This window comes from Botryllus schlosseri, chromosome 14 (genome assembly GCF_051294905.1).
Source record: "Botryllus schlosseri isolate E-star chromosome 14, Bs_hap1, whole genome shotgun sequence".
Taxonomy (NCBI): domain Eukaryota; kingdom Metazoa; phylum Chordata; class Ascidiacea; order Stolidobranchia; family Styelidae; genus Botryllus; species Botryllus schlosseri.
Window position 1 is genome coordinate 7940999 of NC_137249.1, and position 26818 is coordinate 7967816.

Here is a 26818-nt window from a genome sequence, read left to right on the forward strand (position 1 = left end):
TTTGTTATGCTGAAGTATTCTAGGCCTAGTGTTGCCTGGGGAACCAGTAGTGGAAGTAGACTAAATCAGAACTACTTGAAGAGCAAGCTTGAAAAATTGACTTAATGTAGTCCTTCATTGCTGACCACCTCTGGTCCTATTGAGGTTGTGAAATATTCCACGACTTCCTACCATTGGTATGTAAATAAATTCAAGACTCTGATCCGATACGATGGAAAGATAAGGTGTTAAAACGACTATGGGTGTCTTTGAAATCAGACACCTAGCCGATGAAATATGATGCATCACTTGACGATGTCATAAGATAGACCACTAATCATCCGTTTACGAAAGGGCCGAGTTGTGGAACGTAACCAGGCAGAAGCACCATGGAGTACGTCACTGGTCACGATAGTAGCGTCCTTGACCTAATTATAAAATATATCTGGCAACCGCTTTGCGGTCGAAATCCAGACGCTCGCATGGCTTTTGGCGCTTAGTCTTTTTTCACCAGGCTTGTCTTCCTCCGTCACGATATCTCAACTTAGCGATAGTCGTTTTGCAGCGTCACGGTGGCTCTGCAGCTTTGGATCGGTGACTAACCTTCAAAATGTCTAAAAGACATCGACTCGACATTGGTGACGATTACAAAAAGCGTCGTTCAGATGGAGACAGGGACCGAAGACGCGACGGTGACCGTGACAAAAGATCGGAGGTAAAACCCACCCCTGTCGTGAAAACAGCTCCAGTGCCACTGAACCCTTTGACTCAAGCTCCTTATACGCAGAGATATTATGATATATTACGGAAAAGGCTAGGTCTCCCGGTATGGGAGTACAAGGAGAAATTCATGAAGCTGTTGGAAACCAACCAAACATTGGTTCTTGTCGGCGAAACCGGCTCGGGTAAAACAACTCAAATCCCACAATGGTGTACAGAATACGTAAGAAATCACTGCCCAATGAACGAAAGAAGAGGGGTTGCTTGTACGCAGCCACGTCGTGTAGCTGCAATGAGTGTCGCTCAACGTGTGTCAGAAGAAATGGATGTCATGTTAGGTCAAGAGGTCGGTTACTCTATTCGATTTGAGGACTGTTCTTCGCCGCGCACAGTTCTCAAGTACATGACCGACGGTATGCTTCTGCGTGAAGCAATGGCCGACCCGTTGATGGAAAGGTATAATATGATTTTGCTCGATGAGGCTCACGAGCGTACTTTAGCGACTGACATCTTACTTGGCGTTATCAAAGAGGTAACGAAACAACGTCCGGATCTCAAAATCGTGGTGATGAGTGCGACGTTGGATGCTGGAAAATTTCAAAGCTATTTTGACGATGCGCCGTTGCTGAGTATACCAGGTCGTACACATCCCGTCGAAATATTCTACACTCCTGAGCCCGAACGGGATTATCTAGAAGCCGCCATACGTACCGTTGTACAAATTCATCTATGTGAGGAAGAGGAAGGGGATGTGCTGCTTTTCCTTACTGGACAAGAAGAGATAGAAGAAGCTTGCAGGAGAATAAAAAATGAAGTCGACAATATCGGATCTGAAGTGGGTGACGTTAAGATCATCCCCCTCTATTCTACATTGCCACCGCAACAGCAACAGAGAATATTTGAATCTGCCCCACCAAAAAAACCGAGCGGAGCGATCGGAAGAAAAATCGTGGTGTCGACTAATATCGCCGAGACATCTCTCACTATTGACGGAATCGTTTTCGTGATTGATCCTGGTTTCTCGAAACAAAAAGTCTACAATCCAAGGATACGTGTCGAATCGTTACTTGTGTCTGCTATCAGCAAGGCGAGTGCACAGCAACGCGCTGGTCGTGCCGGACGCACCAGACCTGGGAAATGTTTCCGTCTCTACACCGAGAAAGCTTACAACACGGAAATGCATGAGAATACATACCCGGAGATTTTGAGATCGAATCTCGGATCCGTGGTGTTGCAGTTAAAAAAATTAGGCATCGACGATCTGGTTCATTTTGATTTTATGGATCCCCCCGCGCCTGAGACCTTGATGAGAGCGCTTGAACTTCTGAATTATCTCGCTGCTCTTAACGATGACGGAGATCTGACGGAATTGGGATCGATTATGGCAGAATTTCCTCTAGACCCGCAACTCGCAAAAATGCTCGTCGCAAGCTGCGACTACAACTGCTCAAACGAAATTTTGAGTATCACCGCCATGTTGTCAGTACCGCAGTGTTTCGTGAGGCCTAGCGAAGCGAAAAAGCAATCTGACGAAGCTAAAATGAGGTTTGCACACATCGACGGCGATCATCTCACGCTGCTAAATGTCTATCACGCCTACAAGCAAAATCAAACTAACAACCAGTGGTGTTACGACAACTTCATTAATCACCGTTCGATGGCATCCGCCGATAACGTGCGGCAGCAATTGGCTCGTATTATGGATCGATTTGCTCTTCCAAGACGTAGCACGGAGTTCACAAGCCGGGATTACTACTTGAATATCAGGAAAGCATTGGTGGCTGGCTTTTTCATGCAAGTGGCTCATTTAGAAAGGACCGGTCACTACCTCACTGTCAAGGATAACCAGATTGTCCAACTCCACCCTTCCACGTGCCTGGATCACAAGCCCGAATGGGTTTTGTATAACGAATTCGTACTGACTACGAAAAATTACATTCGTACCTGCACTGATATCAAGGCCGACTGGCTTGTGAAAATTGCTCCTCAATACTACCATATGGACAACTTCCCACAATGCGAAGCCAAACGTCAGTTGGAGAGAATCGTCGCGAAAATCGCAGCCAGAGACAAGGTCAACGCGGAATAGACTAGCTTCTGAAAATCAGTTGCCGCAATATGACTCCATTTGAAAATGCATGACACTCTACATTCCTTGATACTTGGAGCTGCTGTTCAGATTCAATCCCTTGTGGGCGGGTGGATCGGGATGTTTTGGATCCTCAAGTGAAATTTATAACTTGGAACTCTGATAAATTTGCTTAGTTCATGGCAACCAATGCCAGACTCATTGTGTGGAATATTGAATGCCATTTGTTATTGCAATCATCCGTATGTTACTAGGCAATATACAATTGTTTGCTTAGATTATTCAAATACAATCATTGCTCGAGCTGGGTAAACCATTTTCATATGCCAATCGCTTTAGTACTAGTACAGACCAGTTTTTTGCAGCACATGGAAATTGTGGTTCTGAGTTGGCACTACCAAATATGCACGATGGAGAAAGGATGTGCCGTTTTGACTGAGTTCATTGTAAGAAGTCGATCAGTCCATCATGCAATATTAATCTCTCTCCTCTTGCATGACGTTGCAAAGAGTATTGATATAGGGATCAGTTCCGACTGGTGACATGAGCTAAGTTATCATTAAATGATTTTCGTTGAAACGGCTGAAGTAAATTGTTATGCATGATACTTAACATCTTGCAAGGTAGTCAAACGCACATTCGTCAGAATACAGCTCCCATGTTTTGATTGATGTGATTGCTGGCCCACTTCTTTCCTGGTAAATAATAGCATACAGGAGCCTGTGCAGTGTGCATGCTTTTGATATTTAATGTATGTGACGTTTATTTGCAGCCTGTAAAAGTAACATTAGACTCTAGCCGGGAATATCCAGAATGGTGTCGTTGACAAAATCTGAAGCATGGAAGCAGTTAGTTCAAGATTTCGAAGCTTTGAAAAACGTGCACATGAGAGACATGTTTGCGTCTGAAGCGGACAGATTCAGTAAATTCAGGTACCGTTGTGATTGAATGCCATCATATCAAGTATGACGATTAACAATTACGATTGGGTAACTATAAAAAATTCAAACCCTTTTATCAAAACACATTCTCACAAAATGAGTTCCTTCTGAACTGATATATTCTATAAAATCTTGATGAATTTAGCTCATGTAGTCATATTACTCAATTCCTTTTTTTTCGATTGCCTACCTACACGATATAGGCCTATACGCCAACTAATTATGGGTGTCTGTACAAGTGTACATGATGAATGATCAGTGACTGTGATTGCTTTTAGTTGCAAACTTGACACGGAGGATGGGCCTTTATTGGTTGACTACTCTAAAAACAGAGTCAGTGAAGATGTCATGAAGCATTTAATGATTCTAGTAAGTTCGTTCACTTTTTGACTTGTTTCAACCAGGACTATGGAGATGAGTGAATTTTCATGCCACATAAAGGCCTATGTTGACTTGTGAATGGCGGGTGTCCAATGACCATACAGGCCAGTATTGATTATGCTGGAGGCCTACTATGAATATTTCATAACTATGGGGGAGTTGAGAGAATTTTGCTGCGGTGTGCAAATGTGCATTAAAATCTCTCAAGATAGAAATGACAATTCCAACTTGACACCAGGCATGAAATAGTTTGTTATACCTGAGTATAGATCAAGCCGGTAAATTTTCCATATCATTAACCACAAACAACTCCACAAGTATGATTTCTACACCACACTGTTGGCTATTTGCGACTGAGATTTGCCTTCAATCTATAGCTTAAAGAACGTGGCGTCGAAGCTATGCGTAACAAAATGTTCTCTGGCGAAAAAATCAACTTCACAGAAGTAAGCTATATTGCTGCAATGTATGGGCTTGAAATTTTCACTTCTTCCCATTTCAGTCCAGGGCGGTGTTACACGTAGCATTACGTAACCGCAGTAACACCTCAATTCTCGTCGATGGTAAAGATGTCATGCCTGACGTGAACGATGTCCTGAATCGGATGAAAGCCTTTTCTGAGGTTGGTCTACGTGACTTTTTGATAGATTTGAAGCAAATTTACATTGTCTTGTAGTCCGTCCGCTCTGGAGTGTGGAAAGGCTTCACTGGAAAGGCAATTACTGACGTCGTGAACATTGGTATCGGGGGATCCGATCTTGTGAGAATATTTTGTCTTACTTCCTCACCTGGTGTTTTATTTACTGTTTCGGCTGTTTTAGGGGCCGTTCATGGTCACCGAAGCCCTGAAACCGTATTCAAAGGGAGGTCCTGACGTTCATTTCGTATCAAATATTGACGGCACGCACTTGCAGAAAACCTTGGACAAGTTGGACTATGAGACCACACTGTTCATTGTGGCATCCAAGGTATTGGATTATTACTGATAAATGCAGACAGAGAGTTCCTTTTTGATGATGAGATGTAAAATCCATAAAATAGTTTGAACATGAAAAAGACGGGTGGTATCGACCATTATCCAGGCTTCATGCCTACAATACACAGGCATTCTGTGAATAAAAATGAGTGCTATAAAAGTAAAATTCTGACTCATTTGCTATCTATCAGCCGTGAAAAGGAACAATAGGTTGTTTTTCTGGAGTATTGAGTAACTCATCACTTGATAACTTTATTGCTGTGTTGCTAACATGCTTGGAAAATAAAGATGCCTGTTTCTTGCGTTCAGACCTTCACTACGCAGGAGACTATTACAAATGCAACTTCCGCAAAAAATTGGCTTCTGGCAAGAACATCTGACCCGTCTTCCGTTGCGATGCATTTCGTGGCATTGTCAACAAATGCGGCTAAAGTTTCCGAGTTCGGCATCGACACGAATAACATGTTCGGATTTTGGGACGTGAGTACTTGACTGGCTGCTTATTTTCATTACTATCATGGAAACTGAATGATGTGAAGGATTGACGGTACAAAGTTAGAAATTTGTGGTTTCGAATGTACCCGGAAATCAGTATGTTAGCACTAACCTTATCCACGATGGACTGGTACTTCTGGCAGCTCTGTGATAAGGGCAGTAGCAATGCAGGATGGAAAAACTTGTCGCGGTCATGTCGACTGCATTGGGCCGTCAAGCATCTAATCACATCTTGTGCTTTACCGTTACGACTACCGTATCTCCAAACTCCTGTGTACCAACATAGGCCTATCTACGTGTGTGATGTTGGTAGAAACTTTTCTGTAGTCCATTTCGAATTTGTGTGTTCTCGGATGATGAAGTTGTAATTTCTAATCTCTGCATCGATCTGTTTATGCAGTGGGTCGGAGGGAGATATTCGTTGTGGTCTGCTATCGGACTGTCGATCGCTCTTCACATCGGTTAGATTTACTTTTGGACACACCGCGATTTCCCTGTGACAAGCTCGACTTCTTCAATAGGTTTCGACAATTTCGAGCGTTTGCTGAGCGGCGCTCATTTCATGGACAAGCATTTTCAAACGGCGCCATTAGAAAGGAACATACCGGCCATACTCGCCGCTTTGGGTGTCTGGTACAATAACTTCTTCGGAGCGCAAACCCTCGCTCTTCTGCCTTACGACCAGTACATGCACCGATTTGCAGCCTATTTTCAACAGGTAAGCGCAAAAGTAATTTCCGTTGACACAATATGGGGGTGTTATGTTTCGATTGGACTGTCCTGATGTTTCTTTATTTGCGGAAAAAAAGTCCAAATGTGGTCTCGGGGGAACGGAAGATAGATCTAGTTAGTTGCATTAGATAATTTGACGAAATGAGTTTGAAACTAGGGTGGGGAGAGAGAGAGTCTTTATTTTCATCCAACCAAAATACATAACACACAGCAGTGATGGTGGTACAGAAAATATGCATGCACAGTATTCGGTATTAGATTGGAATGATCGATAACACCGTGAAGGTCATCTAGTCTGATCACACCAGCATCAAACAGGTACACTTGACTGTAAACAGTCTGGCTGTAAAAAATGTTAGTTAAAAAAGTAAAATAGAAGAAAAATTAAACGATGGTAGCAAATGATCAATGCATCAATGTCTGGGCGAGGTAGGGCAACAGTGTTAGTATAACGACAAGAGGTGATCAAGTAGGGCTTTTTTGAATCTATTATAAGGCAATTCACGGATATGTGGTGGTAATGCATCCCAGATGATAGGGGCGGAATTGTAATGATTGAAGCGAGTGATGAGGGACCATTACCTTCTCAGTATTATGATTTCCACAATCTAATTTTAAAATATCTTGGCTCTATGAGTTTTGCGCTCCCCTATGAGCTTTGAGTCGGGAATCAGCATTTGGAGAATATCTCACAGTGATCTCTCCTTGACACCACTGAGATTATGTTGACCCAGTCTATTGCGTTGTAGGGCGACATGGAGTCCAATGGAAAGTACGTCACGAGGTCGGGAGCCACCGTGGATTACTCGACCGGCCCGGTGGTGTGGGGCGAGCCCGGCACTAACGGGCAGCACGCCTTCTATCAGCTCATCCATCAGGGTACCAAGATCATCCCCGCCGATTTCCTAGCTCCCGTCGAATCGCACAACCCTCTGTCCGACGGAAAGCATCACAGGGTTTGTTCTGCAGTGAAACCGGGGTTAGCTTTTTGGCTTACTGGGGGAACGTTGATTTATAGATTTTGCTGGCAAATTTCCTCGCTCAAACCGAAGCGTTGATGAAAGGGAAGACTTCAGACGAGGCTCGCGCCGAACTGCTGAAAGCGGAGATGCCAAGCGAGCTCTTAGAAAAAATACTTCCTCACAAGGTGAGATTTGAGAGTAAAATTTTCTGTTGCAGGCCACGGACAAGAAATCTGCATGGTAGGGCTGTTCAAAAATAACTTTTTATTTTCAAGTTTTACCGGCTATTGAAGCGTTGCTATGTAAGAAGATACTTCACTTCTACCGGTTGAAATTGAGCCAAATTTGTTGTGTATCGTTTATTCTGACAACCTAACAATTTCCTGTGGCAGTCAGTGAAATTTACGAAACGAATCTGTACCCCTTGAACTGTCAATCGTTGCGCAAATAATATGTTTACGGCGCTTTCAGGTATTTGAGGGGAACAGGCCTACCAACTCGATTGTGTTCAAAAAGCTCACTCCGTTCATGCTCGGGTCGTTGATAGCCATGTACGAGCACAAGATTTTCGTGCAGGGCGTTGTTTGGGACATCAACTCGTATGATCAATGGGGGTAAGGATTTTGTACGTCTTGTTCAATGTCGATTACTGCATTTCAAGTCTGGTTTTTGACAATTCGGAATGTGAGTTGTTGTTTTTTAGCTTGGTTGATAAGGGGGATCGTGTAACACCTGATTTCACATTGCGACTCAATCTCCTGGATATCCGGGCAAAATCATTCCCGCTATGTTATATCTTGAGACCCTAGTCTTTAAGCCTTGCTCTATAGCAGTGATTTTCAAACTTTTTTCGACACCCCGCCTTGATGATAGTGAAAAATTTTGTGCCCCCTTATGGTCATATCAAAAGAATATTAAAAAGAGCAACCAGAACTTTTCCAATCCCTACGCAATGTTTGGTGGCATGGAAATGGCCATACCTGTTGAGACACTTCTTAAACTTGGAATTGGAACTATACACAGAGCTACCATTATGGGCTGGCGGTACAATTGCAAGTTGAATATATCGTTACACCATGCAGAATTGGGAGCACATGGATATTTCAGTGGCTGTGTTACCTAATCCCTTCTATTATTCAACTTGAGCTTAGCTCAAACGTACCTGACCATAAGCTGAATCATAAATCGATGGCACAGCTACGTGCATTCACCAGTTACACAGCAATAAGTCAAAATCTAGCGTTAAGGTATGGATGGTACGACGCAATTATGACATGTAAAATGAATTATAATAAGGATTATTGCCACTGCTTAAACTTGGAAGTTGAGTTATTTCTCTCAGGCGACTTCGCCCCTCCCCTCAGATGCTTTCATGTCCTCCCCAGTTTAAGAACCACTGTTCTATAGCCGTGGTTTTCAACCTTTTTGGCTTCGCAGACCCCTTTGGACCGTCACGGACCCTCGCGGACCCCTTCGAGTTTTACTTCAAATTTGGCTCAATTATGGTGCTACCGTCATATGTCTGGTGCAAATATGAACTGCAAAGGCTTGTGATAAACAGCAACAAAATGATCTTACTTGAAAATAACACCACACTATTTATGTAGAAATTGGAGATACTTTTATTATTTCAAAGCTTATTTTGCAGCTGTTTGTCTTATAGTACGTGGTTGTGTCTTGAAAATCTGCATCTTCGATTTGATATGAACGAGTGCCGAAAATCCATTTCCACCCAAATAGGTGGAGGCTAATGTAATATTATCGAATGAAACATATTTTTAATGAACATATCACGTTCAGCCTAGTCATTTTTATCTAGCATTTCTCCCTGAAGTTATTCTGGAATAGTGGTTATTTGCACATGATAAAATTTATTTCGTAGCGATGTTTCAATATCTTCATTGGGACAAATTTGGGGAAATGCTTCCGGAAATTGTTCTTCAAACAACTGGTCAGTGGTCACTAATTTGATGAGACTGACAACTTCAATTCGAAAAGGTTTCACAAACATTTCGAAGTCACCCGGATTGAGCTTAATATCTCTGTTTTTATTTTTTTTCCACAAACCCCTAAAAACGTCTCTAAACAGACAAACATTTTGAATCAGTAGGTTATTGGCAATTTGGTCATCAAAAAGAATTTGCGCAGTAGGATATTTTATGTCAAACGATTATTCTGATGATGTGAGTCATGATCATGAGGTTTTAGCAGTTGTTGAGCGAAACTCTCATGTTTTGCCTAATTTAAAAAAAAAACTATATATTAGGTTTTCAATCACGTTGCAAATTCACATGTCACGCGGACCCCCTGAAATTGCTTCACGGACCCCTAGGGGTCCGCAGACCCCCGGTTGAGTACCACTGTTCTATAGTCTGTAGCAGGATGAAAATTTGGCAGCTTCATTGGATTTATTTTTACACTGACTTCACATCACAGATTGTTGCAACGCTGCGTGCTAGTTATCACTTAACCAGATATGTGGTTTCCAGCAACAATAAATATTCATTACTTACGAGGGGCGTGATTTTGTCCATAAAAGAACAGCTATCACTACTTGAATCATCTCATTCGAAAGTCGAAACATTGCGCCCAGCCCTGTTCAGTACTTGACCTCGATATCTTTATTTAGCGTTGAACTCGGAAAGCAATTGGCGAAGGTCATTGAACCGGAACTTGCTCAAGCAGGAGAGGTCCAAACTCATGATGACTCCACCAACAACCTGATAAATTTCGTTAAAACTGCGTGAGATCCATCGGATCATTTCCTCGCTATGCAACCTGCGAATGCTGGTTTTGTGTGGTATCCCAATTTGAGTGAGCACCTTGAAGAGATATATTGTATCGCTGTGAAGTATTTTTGCCAAATTTAGTGCGTTTGTGTAGCCTACTATAATGTTGTGCATTATTTTGGCTTTATATATAGTCAATTAGTCATATATGAATATTGGATCATGATATCATATAACCAAGTGTCTTGTGTATGGCATCAAAAATGCAAGGATTATGAGAGAGTTTAGATTTGCGGACGGCATGACGGATTTTGTGACTCAGGTGGTATAGGGAATATTTGGTCATTAGATTTTATCAACTGAAAGTTACTAATGGATGTGCGTGTGCGTCTTCTCGTGGTCTTTTGGGCTTCAACGTTTAGGATCTGGATTTAGGAACGCTAGCCAGTACTAACCTTTGTACGCAGTTATGCCGTTTGACAAACAGTTTTTCTATCTATATGCAATGCATACAACTTGAATCTAGCTATATATAAAGACTATACTTATTTATACTCGCTGATGCCGTGACTAGACAAATATTGCGTAACATCGCAAGATACAATTTCTTTGCAGTTCGCTAGAATTTAGACCAGCGAAGTTCCTAGATTTATTCATAGAATATACTTAGCTGCACTTTGAACGAGCAGATAGATTTTGCAAATTCATCACGAGAATGCACTTTCGCATCCCCTTAGAGCAGTGTTGCCAACCGATTTCATGGGTATGCGAATAAGTCATGAATGCATGGGTTTTGGCGCGACCAAAACTATCGCTTAGGAAATAGCTGAATGTTAGATAGCGGATTGACCAAAAATAGTCATATCGGTCAAATATATACACTACAGGCTACTAATAAAGATAATTAGCATGGACTAACTTGTGAAGCTATTGTCTGGCTGGAATCTTCCTGGTTGATGAGAATCTGAACAACGAAGATGTCAAGTATAATAGTTTGGAATGGAAGTTTGTTGCAACCTATTTGGGATTATATGCGTTTGGAGCATGGTGATTTTTGCAGATCGCCACTTTTCCCTGTCTTTACCAACGTATCATTTTACTTCTTGCTGAACTTCATATTCACGACGTTGGATTTGATGGGAGATCGCTGGCCCTGGGTCTATAAATACAAAATTCAAAAGAAGGCGAAAGTTAGCAAGGAGAAGATGGCAACAACGGTTTATGTCACTCTGCAAAATCAGATATTATTCGTGTTGCCGGCAGCGATTTATCAATGGTTGTACAGACCACCGTTACCGCTGCCTGCAGAGGCGCCTTTGCTGACGGAGTTCGCGCTAGGAGTTCTTGGAAATTTGCTGTTATTTGACTTCCAATACTACTGGTGGCATCGCATCCACCATTCTTATCGATTTCTCTACAAGTACATCCACAAGATTCACCATGAGCACAATTCACCCTTTTCGTGGACGACACAATACGTGTCCGGACCAGAACTCATCACTGTCGGTTTTCTTGCAAACGTTAACCCTATCATAGTGAATCAACATTTCATGACGACGCAATTCACGATGATGCTGAACGTGTTGATATCAGTCGAGGTAAGATTAAGAAGGTCGTACCCTGGTAACCAGTTCAATACTGAGAACTATTTTAGTGATTTTCCTCTACTTTGCAGACCTAATGCTTTTGTAAATTTCTTCATCCATACATAATTTCTTCAAGATTATAACAAGACCAGAGAAATTTCAATCATTGCAGAAAATCTCCGCCTGATATGAAAAGTTTCAATATCCAAGGGAATGAAATATATGATCGCGTATGATAAATATAGACGACTTTCGTCTCAATCTTGCGGTGTTTGTCAATGAAGAAAACGTCTTGCATTCATTCAAGTGTCAGTTTTATCTTGAGTATATTAGTGGAACTCATCCCGCCATTACTATATATTCAGCGTAGCCCAAATGATGGGGCATCTTTTTGAAACGATAAGGCCGAGATTATGGGAATCCATATTTTTCTAGGCATAGGTCCAAACACGTCATCTAATTTCAGGCTCACATCGGCTATGACTTTCCGTTCGGGACCAACAAAATCATTCCATTCGACTTGTGGGGTGGTGCCCCGAAGCATGACGTGCATCCTGAAGCCTCTCACGAATTTCCAGCCTTTTTTCACCTACCTCGACAAGATATTGAATACATCGTCCGATGCAGCGCGATGCGACGATTCTGTAGAAAGTAACGAAAATTTTTTCGAACAAGCAGAGTTGACTCATCGACCTCCTTTAAACATTACGTAGACCTATCTGTAGGTGTTACATATATGAAAGATGCACCGTAGGCATCTGGCCTCACTTTATATCTTATTACTTTGAATATCTGATAAAATCGACCATACGTAAATATGTATATCAGCACTCTTTTCCTTTTGCACTCGACTTGAAGATCAGTCAGTACAATCATACAACTACAAATATACTCGTTAGGCCTTTTAGCTTTACGTTATTGAGTTCAGAATATCCAGAAAACTTTTGGAGCACATTTCGGAGATTTGTAATCGTTTGTTTTAATTGATTATATGTTTATACCTTACTTGAGCGGAGCTAATGTGCGTGCAAATAAATGTATCCTTTTTAATTTCAGAGGCTTCTGTTTATGTAGGTATAGAGTATGATAACCATAGACAGCTATACGGGTGTTGAAAAGAAAATTTGACAAATATAAAATAGCGAAACACGTTAACAAGAATTGGCAGGCACTTTTTCCAACATCTCCCTATAGGCCAGTGGTTCCCAACCTTTTTCCACCCACGTACCATTTTGAGGTTTTATGCCATGGGTCGGCAACCTACGGCCCGCGGGCCGGATCCGGCCCGCCAAGCGAAATCGTCCGGCCCGCGACATAATAATTAGTTATCACAAGAATACGGCCCGCCGCTTCATAATGAGTTTCAATCTGCAGTGCAGCGCTGCATGAAAAAAATGCGGCATTGCTACGATATAATAGTAGCCTACATCGTATTAGTCTATTGTTACGCCATTAAACGAAGGTGGTTGAAGTAGGAGATGGAGATAAACTAGACTGGATCAGTGCTTAGCAATCGGGTGTATCTCGCAACCGAAGGTGCTTTATGCTTTTTTAAAGGGCTAATCACTCTAACGGGGTGTGACAATAAAGGTGTTCTTCCTTTGCTTCAAAAACGCTTGGAGCATCTCAGACGCAATGACGGAATCTCAAACTATTCAATTATAGATAACTAGCCTCCGTATGTTAGTTAGCCTGTCTATGGTTTGATTTTCCAGAAGGCATTGTGTGCCAAGACAAAAAAACTGAATAGTGTTTTGGCCACAGTGCGGAAAACTGTTAATATGATTTTTGTCTCATCAACTGAATCAGTTGCGCCAGATATTACTAGAAGCAGAGAATCAATATGGCGATGTCATGTAGGCTTATATCTGTCATGTTCGCTGATTGAGTCGAGCAGCTATGCTTACACGAGTGTATGAACTGAGAAATGAAATAGCAACTTTCCTCGAAAATACAAATATCGCCGACTCGTAATCTTGTAATCGAAAATGGGTATCTCATCTTGCTTTCCTGGTACATTTAACGTCACATCTGAACAAATTGAACTTGCAACTTCAGGGGGAAAACAACTACATACATGAGATGTTGAGGCGCATTCAAAACAAATCTGTGACTCTGGAAATGTCAACAGTATACAAAGAAAATTATGCTCACTTTCCTATACTGGAGGAGAGAAAACCTAGTACCAACATTACATTTGTAACTGTGATACGAAATTTAACTACTGAATATTCAACCGCTTTTTCGACATTCCTTCTCTACAAAATGAATTCTCACTATTCAGTACTCTGTTTAATGTGGACGCCAATACCATTGCCTGAAAATTTCAAATGGGCCTTTCTGAAATGCGATGCAGTTGAATTGAATGACAAATTTCATATAAAGAGCATATCGCTGCATGACTTTGACAAAGAGCACGTTCTTGAAATTGGTCTTTATCCCAGCTTGACCAGCAATGCAAAAGAAATTGCATCGATTTTTGGAAGCACGTACGCATGTGAACAATAGTTTTGAACAATGAAATTCACGAAGAGCAAGCTAAGATTACGTATTTCGGACGTCCATTTTGAATAGGGTCTGATTCTTGTTTCATCTGACTTGTTACCAGAAGTCGAAAACCTTTCACAGAGCAAGCTGCGTTAATTGTCACAATTATTCTGTGTCGTTGAAGTGTAAATACATGTGTCTTCGGATTGGTATGATTGAGATTGCAGCAATGTAGGATAATATACCGAAGTGAGCGTAAAATATAGTACTAAGAAAACATCCGGCCCGCCAATGGGTTGTACACCCGAAGTTTGGCCCGCGACTAGCAAAAGGTTGCCGACCCCTGTTTTATGCAGTGCTCGCGTACCACCTAGGAAGTCACGCGGGTTTCCACCATTTATGACGTCATAATCACGTATTTGACCTATGCTAGGTGTATTAACAAATTCCATTGAACTAGGCCAGGGATGTCAAATATACGGCCCGTGGGCCGGATCCGGCCGGCCAGACGATTTTATCCGACCCGCATAGCAATTCTGAGTACATTGAAAAAAGATTATATTATCCATCACATCCACAGTAATAAACCTAATAACAACGTCCGCGTTGACAGTTAAATATCTTGTATTCATCGCAACGCATACGTAGGGCTACCGCCAGATTATGACTAAAGCAGGGGTGACCACTGACCAACCTTTTTGCCATTCACGGCCGCATTTCGACTACTCTTGTAGCCTACGGCCGCATTCTAGGGCATAGTCGTAATGAACGAGCTGCTGGATGCCAAATACCCAGGTTAATGTGTCTATGTCCATTTCTGGTGAACTCCGGACTAATTTATTTAATGATAGACTTACTATGCGCATCAAAATCGCGAGTGGTCACTGGTAATGATAAGGAAGGAAGTGCCAATAGTCGCGCGAAGCGCTAAAAAAATTCAGATTCACCAATGAATTTCGTCATTGATATTAGTAGTTTTACATATTACCCTCAAACATTTATCCTTTCTCATCCCGCGTGATCATATTCACTGGTATAGAGTTGATGTAGGGGTGTTTTCGAAAATTTAAAGTAAGTTATAAAGTATGATGCATCTTCGGGTGGGCCAATTGGTATTATTCACTTTGTAGCATACTGTTATTTCTTGACCTCCCATCAGAATTTTTAGTATAGTGAGGAGCAAACGATTCCGAGCTGATATTTCCATGTGAGTCGCATCATTTTCCACTGATGTTCGCATCTGTATTGTGGGGCTCTGATTACAAAGGGTGCTACTATATTAAAATCGAAAAATGTAATCGCATTGAATCGCGCGCAGCGCGAATAAAATTATAAGATTAATTTAAATCTTTCAAGAAATCGGGAGTCAATTCGTAAATTCGAATTGCAACTCGACGGCTGCCAACACATACTAATTGAATTGCGTGTCTAGGGCCACACAAATTCCCTCTTACGGCCTCAGGTTGGCCACGCCTGGACTGAAGCAAAGGGAACACTTGAATATGTCTACTTGTATCGCCGGTAATGCCATTGTTTTAGCAGTTCTTAACTAAATTCAACCGGACAAACATCGTATTTTCGCATTGTTCGCAAATAATGGTGTTGCGACTCGCTAGAATGAAACCCCTACGATCCGTGTATTATCTATATATGCTTGATAATAAAGTATTCCAGCGAAAAGCAATGGCACGAGGCAAAATTTTGGATTCCGATGACTGGTACGGCCCGCGAGCAATTTCATGACTTCGATCCGGCCCGCGAGGCAATTTGAGTGTGACACCCACACCCCTGAACTAGGCAATATCAGCCAGGGTTGATGGGATGTATGGAATTGTATTTTTTCACCACTAGTCACAGGAAAAACAGCGTAATGAAATAACAATAACACACAACAAAAGTCAATTTATTCAATGAGATGGCTGCATTTGTTTATTTACCACTAGCTTGTCGATGCGTGGCATACGCTTGCTTACAGCGCATCGAAAGTCATGTATGGGCGCAACAAGTCGGTTTCGTTTCTTCGACTTGATATTCATTAGTGATGAAAATCCTTGCTCGCATTCCCACGTATAAGGGACAATTAGCAGCTGAGGAATAGCGTGAGACGACGGCTTCAAATAACTCAAAATCTACCTCGCCTGAACTAATAACTCCCTTCGATCGAAAAAGACATAGAATCTACTCGCGTACCACCTAGAAGACCTTCGCGTACCACTAGTGGTACGCGTACCACAGGTTGGGAACCACTGCTCTAGGCTATAGGGTTACCATACGCCCTCTAGGGGATTTGTCCTCCTTTTTCAGGAAATTTAAAATGTTCTTCTTTGTGGAAAGTCGTCCCGCTTTACGGCTTTTACAGCTAGGGTAATGAACAAGGTAAAGGGTTAGCTGAAAATCGGCATATATGACGCGAAATAGGTAGGCCTATAGACTAATGCGTATGACGTTTTAGCAGGTCATTCAGGAGTCGAATCAAAGTGCGGTGACCTTTTTTCAGTCAACACAACCAGATTTCCAGAATATATTTCAAAATCAGCTGTTTTCAATGTCGGCAAACTAACTTTTATGATTTTTTAAAAAGTGTCCTCTTTTCCGGATTCCAAAAATATGATAGCCTAGGACTTTTAGCCTAAACCCACTTCAACCACACTCCTCGATTTCAACCAACGTCATTTGAAAGCTCCGCACTGGAGTCTTCAATGCGTTACAAGTTTCGATGGCTGGTATGTTGTGGACTTCAGGATTGAAAGGGGATGTATACTGCTGGTGACGTCTATGAAATAACAATTAACGTCGTCTGTGACATACGTACCTGTCTACAATGGGGTCGTGGAAATAATAGCATGCGACACTTGATTAGCATGTGGGTAAAATTTGAGGATAGGGCTGTGTACCATTTAGATCAGTGGTTCCCAACGTGGGCGATATCGCCCCCCAGGGGGCGATTTGGCGATCTAGGGGGGGCGAAAATGACGAAGGGGGCGATAGGGGGGCGAAAATGGACAAAGGGGGCGACGGGGGGCGAAAATAGCGAAGGGGGCGATAGGGGGGCGATGACGCGTCAAAACGGCTGACCTTTTTTTTTTTTTTTTTTTTTTTTTTTTTAGTCATCCACTTAGCAATTCGGAGAGAAAAAATGTTATTTGCAGCTCTGAGCGGAGAAAGATGACCTTTTTTTTTTTTTTTTTTTTAGTCAACCCGCCGGTGATTACAGTCTGTATGCCCAATTATCGGTGCACAAAATTTTGGGGGGCGATGATTGGTGTTGACCTTGAAAAGGGGGCGATGGGTCGAAAAAGGTTGGGAACCACTGATTTAGATTGAGGATTGGGTTAGGATATATATATGGTTTGATTTCAGGGTTAGGGTGGCGTTGGGGTTAGTGTTGAGGTTGTGAAACCACATGCCAAAGTGACGCATGCCAAGTGCTGATCTGTCAATTTTCATTGTGCTTAGAATTGCATTTAAAACAAAAATCGATTAAAAACAAACATGGTTAAAACAGCTAAGGGCCCTAATTTAGAACATGTTTTATTGTTTTTGTTTTTTAAGCCACGATGTCACGAATATTCAATTGTGACGTCATAATGGATTGACATTAACAATTGAAAATATAGGGTAAATATAGCTCATTTGAAAAATATATGTACTATATCTGTTGAACCGACGATTTTGAGGGTTCCAACCATCCCATATCGATATACACGTCTGCTAAATCGGGTGGTAATTGTCCGTAGGCTCATACAACATGTTTTTTGGAAAGTATTTACATAATTATGGCATAATTTTACAACTTAAAAAAACGCAATTTTTTTAAAGGCTTTTGTTTAAAACACTGTTTAAAACATGTTTCAAACAAAGTGTTTTAAAACACCGTTTGTTTTAAATGCAGCCCCAATTGTGCCGCATGCTAATTTGTCAGGCAACCGTCTACTCTACAAGATGTCGTGGTATACGCAAAGCTAACATAGGCTCAGAGGTGGTCAAAGTAGTCAAGAAAGCTACTCAAGTAGAAGTAGAAGTAGCGACGGAAAAGTCTACTTAAGTACGAGTAGAAGTACTTCTTCCATAAGCAACCTAAAACTACTTGAAGTAGCAGTAGAATTGACTGACTTTAAATATACTCAAGTATGTAAGTAGTTGTGAAAACGATCGTGATTCGTTCGCATGGATTGTCAAAAGCTGCAAATTGAGCTATGCGAAAGGTGCACAGCCTGATTCATATTGATGCATACCAAGAGGTATCCTTTCATCCGCATCATGGATGAAAATAATAGTTGTTGTTGTTTGTAATATTCATGGTGTTTGTCGACTACAGTGGTCATTTACACCATGGTGTGTCGTTATTTTTTTATTCCGTAACTGCCGACTTGTAGCACAGCCCACTTCTAGGCTTTTTGTAAGACACCGCTTACGCGGATGATATTGCGAGGAGGAGCCGAGATAAACCTCCAACACTTGAGTAGAAATTCTAGAGTCGACCTCGGTCGGAATCGAGCCCATGCACAACCCATTGGTGTTGTAGCTGTGGATTATACCACTACGCTATCTCGCCCACCATGCTGCAAGCGTTGAACCAAATTGTTTAAAAGTAACATACAACTCGTTTAGTACCAGAAATGTGTGAGAGCTGTAAGGTTCTAAGAAGATATTTCGTGGAAATGCAGCAGTACACTTTAGCGACATTAGTAGTATTAGTAGTAGATAGTATTGATATGGAAATGTGATACTAATCCTCTGTTTACTCGAACAGCCCGTTCAGAAAATATATCATGATATGACGCCCTCCCCCATCTTATAAGGCCCGATGGTTTAATCGAAGAGCAATACAGAGAAGTTGTATTGGATACGGTGCAATCACTTTGCGCGATTAATAAAGGTTAATAAAAGATATGCTGGATCGTAAAAATGCCATATTGTTAGCTTTATTTCCGGAAATTCAAGACATTAGGCTACTACACACTTGCTTGTATATCCTTCAACATGTATGTTCTCCAGACAAAAGAACTGATACTAATTAGAACTCGAAGTATGATACTGGGAATTGAAAGTGACATATAAATACTACTTCTAGAAGCAGAAAATGTATTTCATGTCTTTAGTCCAGAAAGTTTCAAAGGTACTATGCTAAAACAGGTCTGAAGCTAAAATAAGTCAGAGTCCACTTTTCCAGATTAGGACACGCCATGGACTGCTAGATCACGATATGATAGGTAAATGCTAGATTGCGAAACATCAGTTTCACACATGATGGGCCATATACTGCGATGAAATCTTTCATATGTGCGACAATGCGGTGGGAACGGAACCACGCAACCCGCTACCTAAATTATATTCATCGATACTTTTGTGAAAACATATTGGTCATTATATAACTATACTGTGCACGAAGCGCAACGAAAGTCCTGGGCTTTACTTGACCTTTATGAAAATTAGATGTTGGTACTCCGTGAAACAGACCCGAAATTCCTCAGGCTATCTTTCTTATTGGGGGATTGAACTACTTCTACTTGACAAACTGAAAATAGCGAAAAGTAAGTAAGTAGATCACAAAATATTACGAAGTAGAAGTAGCGAAAATCATATCTACTTGAGTAAGTACCAGAAGTAGAGGAAAACTACTTGAGTACTTCGAAAAAGTAGAAATACTTCGATATTGACCACATCTGCATAGGCTATACGTGGACGTGATGTCCGGTCGGTAGTCGAAAGGAAAAATCTGAAGCGAAATACGAAACAATCTTCTGGAGTCAGATTACACGAAAATAACCGCAGCTATAACTACACTCGGGGTGTCAAACATACGGGCCGCCGGACCATTCATCCGGCCCGCGAAGTAATTTCGTGTGGATTGAAAGATGCTTGGGCTATTATCCAGCACATCTCTAAGAGATGCTGAGGTTTTATTACTTCATCAACTACTCCTAAAAGACAGCAAATGTCGAGTAGGCCTATGCTAAATTTGTTCATGTGTAGGCTAATTGTGTAGGGCCTGCAGGCTATCGCTATATGTGCAATTGTGTACTCAACTCATGCAACGCTAACGTCAGATTAGGGCTAAAGCAAAGTCACTGCCAGAGTGGTTCTAGTGTACAAAGCTGGGGATCTAATTATAATGTCACCAGCAACTACCGACCTATATGTCTGTTCTCCGGCCCGTGTATTGCAATTGTATTCGAAAATTGCTCATTTCCTGCCTATCGCCGTTCATTGCCAAGATGTCTATAATCTCTCCGCCAAATACCTTGGTGTTTTACTCGATTCGAACATGTCATGGAAGAGTCACGTCGTCACGTGCAATCGCTAAAACCTGAATTAGCAAAAGTATGGCCTGTTCCGCCGTCTATGGTCAATTGGTCATTGGTCTCTCCCTGCCGATTCGGGTTCTATTGATAGGTCTACTCTTCAACTCTTTACTCCAATCCAAGTTACAATACGGAATTTGCTGGGGTGCTGCATGCACGATACGATTGACCCATTCCAAAAACTACAACATTGGATTCTCCGTATCATTGCCAAGGCTCCAAGTAGGCCTGGATCTACAACTGATAAACCGCTACTAAAAAGATTTGGTGTTTTAAACTCTAAACATATAGAAGACACAGGGAAGCTAGAAATTGCCAAGTTTATGTATCAGTTCCATTGCGGGAACAGTTTTACACATTTCCTACTACTTCACCTCGGAATCAAAAGCGCACAACTACGATACACGCGTGGTCGCCGGTCGCGCGTCCTCGAGGAATCAGGACGGACTACTATAAAAAAAAACGCAGTGCTAGCCTGCGCCGGACCGGTAGTGTGGAACAGTATCCCGCCGGCTATCCGACAGTCGTCGAGCATGTCCTATGTCCACAATTCAAATCGGAATACAAGCAATTTATACTGAATCAATATTAGTCTGCCCTCAAGATTATCGGACCACAATCTGATATATCGTCAGTCAGTCAGTCAGTCAGATTTATTAATATTTTCATCGTTTCAAAACATCACAAGACTGCGATACAATGAAAAGATAGGAGGGTGTCGAAACAACTTGGAGTAGCCATTAAGATCAGACACCCACCTTAGCCTAGGCGAAGTAAATAAGAGGCATGCACACTGAATGAAAAGTAATGCAGAGAATATAAGATGCAAGCGACAAAATGGGGTGGCATGTGGCGGAGGGCGAGGTCGATGTTAGGTCGTGGTCCGGTAATCCTGAAGACTGGCTAGTATTGATTTAGAAGAAATTGCTTGTATTTCGACTTGAATGCGGACATGCTCGACGACTGACGGATAGCCGGCGAGATGCGTCCTCGCGTAGCAACACATGCAGCATTCATTTTTGTCGCTTATTTTAGTTTTATGTTATCCTTTCTTTTATCCAGCGCGCATGCTGAAGGCCAAGGTGGGTGTCTGATTGACAGACTGCTCCAAGTCGTTTCGACACCCTCCTATCTTTTCATTATATCGCAATCGTGTGATGTATTTCGTGTGATGTGACAAGATAGCGTAATGGTGAAGCGTCCGGCTTCTTGATCGGTAGGTCGTGGGTTCAATCCCCGGCCGGGTCAGACCAACGACTTGATTAGTAATACTGGTATCCATGACTTTCCTGCTTGGCGATGATGCATTACTGGGATATCGTGGAAGAGTGGTGCAAGACTTAGAAAGCCGTCAAAGTAGGGTTCTGGTTTAAATCAGGCTGATTTAAATCAGTGTGATTTAAATCAGGTTTTTATCGTTGATTTTTGATTTTAATTTTACCATTTTGATTTTATTGATTTTTTTGGTTTTTTCAAATTTTCGGACGAGATGCGTGAATGTGGGTATTATTATCGGACAATCATGTGCATTTTATATAAACCGGAGATAACATCTCGTCACCGGCACCGGTATAGTTCAGCTATTTGACAGACAGATGGGAAAAGAACAAAGAGCGATAGTCAAACAATATGTTAGCGTTTTGCTATTGAATACTGGTTAGTTGTCTGGAACATGCTGCTGCTATTTCCAAGGCACTGCTGGGATACAGCAAGCGAAGCGCAATGGGGAGTCCAGGGATATATAGAACTCCGGGATGGCTGACTCCGTCGATTGCGTCATCACGGTCATACACAAGTAGGGTCATTTTCGCGCACTCACTTCAGATAGGATTGTTGACAGCGCTTTGTCTGTGCGTAACTTGAAGACTTGTAATTACCTTTCTGGTTTGTGATTGCTGGTAGATGCGTATGATATCAATATTTTTAATTGTTTATAAAGCTAGAGGACACATGTGATGTTCAGGTAGCTAATAATTTTAGCAGTATTGTCGGTATGTAGCTTTAGCTGCAGGTTATGAACGGCGCTACCGGTATGTCTGTGTACCGTCCGATATATCGCTGGTATTCGGAATATCTCTGCTTATCGAGTATGTTTTGCTACATTGATAACCGTTAGTGTATATCAGGATGTAGCAGAATGTTGAGAATTACATTTCTGGATGATTCTAATATTGATTACGTTATGCATTAATGACTGATCTGATGCTATAGAACTGCATAATAAGCCTTGAAGCCCTAGGCTGTACAGTACAGTACAGTGACTGCCGCCAGTTTAGAGTGACTTCGTCTGTTAGGATTTTATGTAATAGGTTAATCGATGATTAGAGTTTGTCCATGCTGCGCTCTTATTTGTAGTTAACATGATGCAAAACCTAGGAAAGGAAGGAGTATCGAACGAGCGTAACGATTCTATACCTATACCCATGGTTTGCCATAAGACAGTTATATAGTTGTATAGCTTGAAATGACCGAAAATTGCAGCCTCTTAGTACCGGTATGCAAGTTGCATTTCAGTCAGACAGTCAGGATGGTTTTTAGACTTTTACGTGAAATATAAACCCTAGGAGCATGGTAGTGTTAGAATACAATACATGGTATTTGGAAGTTTACATAATCGTATAACAGTTCAGGCACCATTTAAATTCAATCTGTTTTTACAGATACGGTGCCGATAGGCTACTAGTGACATATAAATATGTTTGTTCATGTCTGGCAATCAAATGCCACTAGCTACTATACTGGAAAGAAACCTCCGTTGCAGTGAAATGTAAAGAATGACGGACACAAAATATAGCATTTGCTGGCCACTGAAACTTTTGAAGATACAAAACAGGACTATTCATCACATCAATCGACTTGATGTCGGCCACTCCCTTATGATGGATAAGTTAACTGTATCGTCAGGATGTGGCAATTGGGAAAATTGGGAAAAACTCTGGAAACTACATCAAAGTTTGAAAGGTTTTGTCAAATCCTTGCAACACAGCCAGGACCTCTCCTCGGCATGCATGGGTAAGTTTGTCTGATTTTGGTGAGCTATATATCAGATGAAGGATTGAAATCCATCTAAATATATTGTTGTATGTGTATTGAGCGAATCAACTGCTTATGGCTTGAGGTACTATGCTACAGTAAAGATCATCCTGTCATTTTATCAACTGTGCATTTTGTTGATATTATACTCAATAGCTGGAATATTATGGCAGTTAAATCAGCGGTTGGCACTTCTCGACCTATTTGATCTTGCACACCTTGCAACTTAAATTGCATATAGGACTAATGTAGGCAAATAAAAACCAAATATTGGAAACAACATTTAATGTATTTTGATATTATATGTGGTGCTAATGAAGTTTCTGCAAGGTTTCTGCCACCAACTTCAGTTTGACTGTTTGATTGCTTTTGAAATAAATACCAGCAGCTTATCAGTTATCTAGTCCCTCTATTCCTCTGCTAAAGATTGCTAAATCGTACTGTCCAAATTTAAATATTTTTTTTGTAATAGCCTCATAGCTTTCCCATATAACTGTTGCTAAAAGAGGGGTAGGATATTTCGTTCCGTGAACTTGCAGCATTGTGACGTACGTCAAGACCAAAGTAGACTATGAGCTCTATATTACAACACCATGCTGAACAATCCGATTCAATCTGAAATTTGATGTTCCATTCTCTAATGGACAAGTGTCCAGCTTCATGCATTTATAATTGGAAAAATATAACATATTTGTCAGTTGAGAACCACTGGGTTGAATCCCGACATCAAGCTATTCTTAATGATTGGGCTTATGGTTGATTTGTATCTCTAAATTTATTAATTTTTGTTGCAGATTCCTGAAACGAAATGCGATGTTCCATCCTGTACAGCACATCATCAGTGGATATCCTGCTATACTATACTCGCGTTACCATCTGGAAATTTGTGTCTTGTGTCTCAGCAGCGACACTTTTAATATCTATTCAGTCCATTGAATCAGCTATCATCATATCCGAAAATCTTCAAGAGCGATAGAGATGATGTTCTTTTTCGCCTGCACCATCGAGATGCTATACGACCGTAAGGTCACCTAGTCTGCACCCATTTCTTTTTCTTCTCCATGCTATCCGGGAATGCTGAGTGCCTTGCAGGATAGCCGCGGATACCAGTTTTCGAGTCTTTTGTATGACCCGACTAGGAATCGAACCTACGACCTATCGATCGAGAAGCCGGACGCACCACCATTACACATAATTTCCAATACTTGTGAATTAGTATCGAACCATTCAGAAGCTTGATTCGGGATGTACTGCACACCCAATGACGATAAAGCTCAGGAATGTCTATTGATGCAAAAGTGGAGAAATATTTGGCGTGTTGTAGTATTCGAAAGAGCCCGTACAATTCAAAAAGTCTCGGTCATCATATATTTACTCCTCCCTGATTACTTCTCCCAAATACTTTTCAAAAATATCATCCGCACTGAAAAAGTTTGGAAAACAATGTATTAAACGTTTAGGAAATGCTGATTTTCTTCGTTATCCACCTTTCTATGTATTACCTCTGGATCAACTGTATTCATGATTTATTTACTGATTGATATATAAGGATATTAAACGTTGTAAGAGTTTGCTTATTTGTCTATATAGCATAAAGAATGAGGTATGCGAAGACCCATGCTTTCTAGAATGTCTTGCTTACTCACCAGCAAGGCGGCAAAAGGTGAAGGAACCTGATTGTATAAACACCTACATCGCTAACTTGCGAAAAAAGTGAAGATTTCGAGGTAGATTGCAGCTTGATATATAGCCCTACTTATGTATAGGCCAAAAAGAAGTCAGCCATCCCGGAGTTCTATATATCCCTGGGGGAGTCTCTATCGAATTTGAAAAAATCCCTTATCTCTGATCCAGTTTTCTGGCAGAAACCACTCCATCGATCAAGATGAATACAACTAGTATGGATGGTCCCGATTTGACTCAACATGTTTCCTCGCTAACTAAGAGATCTATCGACTACTCCGGACCTATCATTTGGAATGCATTATCACCACATATCCGTGATTTGCCTTATAATAGATTCAAAAAAGCCCTACTTGATCACCTCTTGTCGTTACACTAACACTGTTGCCCTACCTCGCCCAGACATTGCTTCATTGGTCATTTGCTACCATCGTTTAATTTTTCTTCTATTTGCCTTTCTTAACTAGGCTAAACATTTTTTTACAGCCAGGCTGTTCAGAGTCAAGTGTACCTGTTTGATGCTGGTGTGATCAGACTAGATGACCTTCACGGTCTTATCGATCATTCCTATCTAATACCGAATACTGTGCACGCATATTTTCTGTACCGCCATCACTGCCAATTGTTGTGTATTTCGGTTGGATGAAAATAAAGACTCTCTCTCTCTCTCTCTCTCGCTACTAGAACCGATCAGTAATGATTCGCGCGACCCATCATTATCACATAGGTTTCCAGCTATCATTACCACATAGGTTGGACGTTTTCATCTATCTGGATGATAATTCACTGCCCCACATTATTAAAGTGCAAGCGTTATTCTTCATCACCTTGATTGACATGGTCGTCATTCATCCCATTTTCTTTTGTTGGTGTTGCTGTTATTATGAGTAAAAAAATCAAAAAGATCATGATTTGAATTATTTAATTGATTAAAATCGATTTTAATCAAGGGCAAAATGATTTAAACCAGAACCCTACGTCAAAGGCTGTATGTGTACCTTCCTTGTCCGGCGGCATATGCACATGCACATCATCCAGAGGTGGTCAAAGTAGTCAAGAAAGCTACTCAAGTAGAAGTAGCGACGAAAAAAATCTACTCAAGTACGAGTAGAAGTACTTCTTCCATAAGCACCCTAAAACTACTTGAAGTAGAAGTATAATTGACTGACTTTAAAAGTACTCAAGTAAGTAAGTAGTTGTGAAAACGATCCTAATTCGTTCACATGGATTGTAAAAGGGTGCAAATTGAGCTACGCGAAAGGTGACGAGCTTGATTCATATTGATGCATACCAGGAGGTATCCAATTTTCGATAGCATAAGCATTCGTCCTCATCATGAGAAGAAAATGAAGGATTGACATGGAAATGCGATAGTTATCCTCTGTTTTCTCGAACAGCACGTTTTAGAGAATAGCATGGTATGGCGCCATCTCCCATATTATAAGGTCCGTAGTTTAGTCGAAGAGCAATACGGAGAAGTTGTATAGGATACGGTGTAAACGTTAATAAGAAATATTGGGGACCGTAAAAATGCGATATTGTGTAGCTTTATTTCCGGAAATTAAAGGCATTACAACACTTGCTTTTATACTTCAACATGTATGTTATCCAGACAAAAGAACTGATATTAATTGGAACTCAAAGTATATGATACTTGGAATTGAAAATGAAACATAAATACTACTTCTAAAGGCGGAACACGTTTTTCATGCCTTTAGTC

General features: G+C 41.2%; 3 protein-coding genes across 3 annotated transcripts in view; 2 read left to right on the plus strand and 1 right to left on the minus strand.

The window, feature by feature from the left end:
- Positions 1 to 26818, minus strand: part of LOC145455115 (uncharacterized) — a 99028-nt gene that overhangs the window by 50274 nt on the left and 21936 nt on the right. The window lies entirely within an intron of this gene.
- Positions 457 to 10244, plus strand: LOC145455994 (ATP-dependent RNA helicase DHX15 homolog). Its single transcript, XM_080334024.1, has 14 exons — positions 457 to 2785; positions 3587 to 3720; positions 4008 to 4098; positions 4488 to 4556; positions 4613 to 4732; positions 4787 to 4870; positions 4932 to 5078; positions 5396 to 5566; positions 5982 to 6042; positions 6103 to 6299; positions 7063 to 7269; positions 7332 to 7460; positions 7747 to 7889; positions 9905 to 10244. Exons 1-14 carry the CDS (start codon positions 590 to 592, stop codon positions 10020 to 10022), a joined length of 3867 nt encoding a protein of 1288 aa, XP_080190150.1. The 5' UTR covers positions 457 to 589; the 3' UTR covers positions 10023 to 10244.
- LOC145455123 (cholesterol 25-hydroxylase-like protein 1, member 2) lies at positions 10394 to 12634 on the plus strand. The gene is given in 3 exon segments (XM_080333082.1): positions 10394 to 11602; positions 12057 to 12142; positions 12144 to 12634. Coding segments are annotated over 3 exon segments (867 nt in total). The 5' UTR covers positions 10394 to 10981; the 3' UTR covers positions 12304 to 12634.

Excerpts from the sequence above, each read along its gene's own strand:
- LOC145455994 (XM_080334024.1), top strand. The coding sequence starts at position 590 with ATGTCTAAAAGACATCGACTCGACATTGGTGACGATTACAAAAAGCGT. Across the intron at positions 4,099-4,487 it reads TGAAGCATTTAATGATTCTA|CTTAAAGAACGTGGCGTCGA; the intron begins GTAAGTTCGTTC and ends TTCAATCTATAG. Across the intron at positions 5,567-5,981 it reads ACATGTTCGGATTTTGGGAC|TGGGTCGGAGGGAGATATTC; the intron begins GTGAGTACTTGA and ends CTGTTTATGCAG.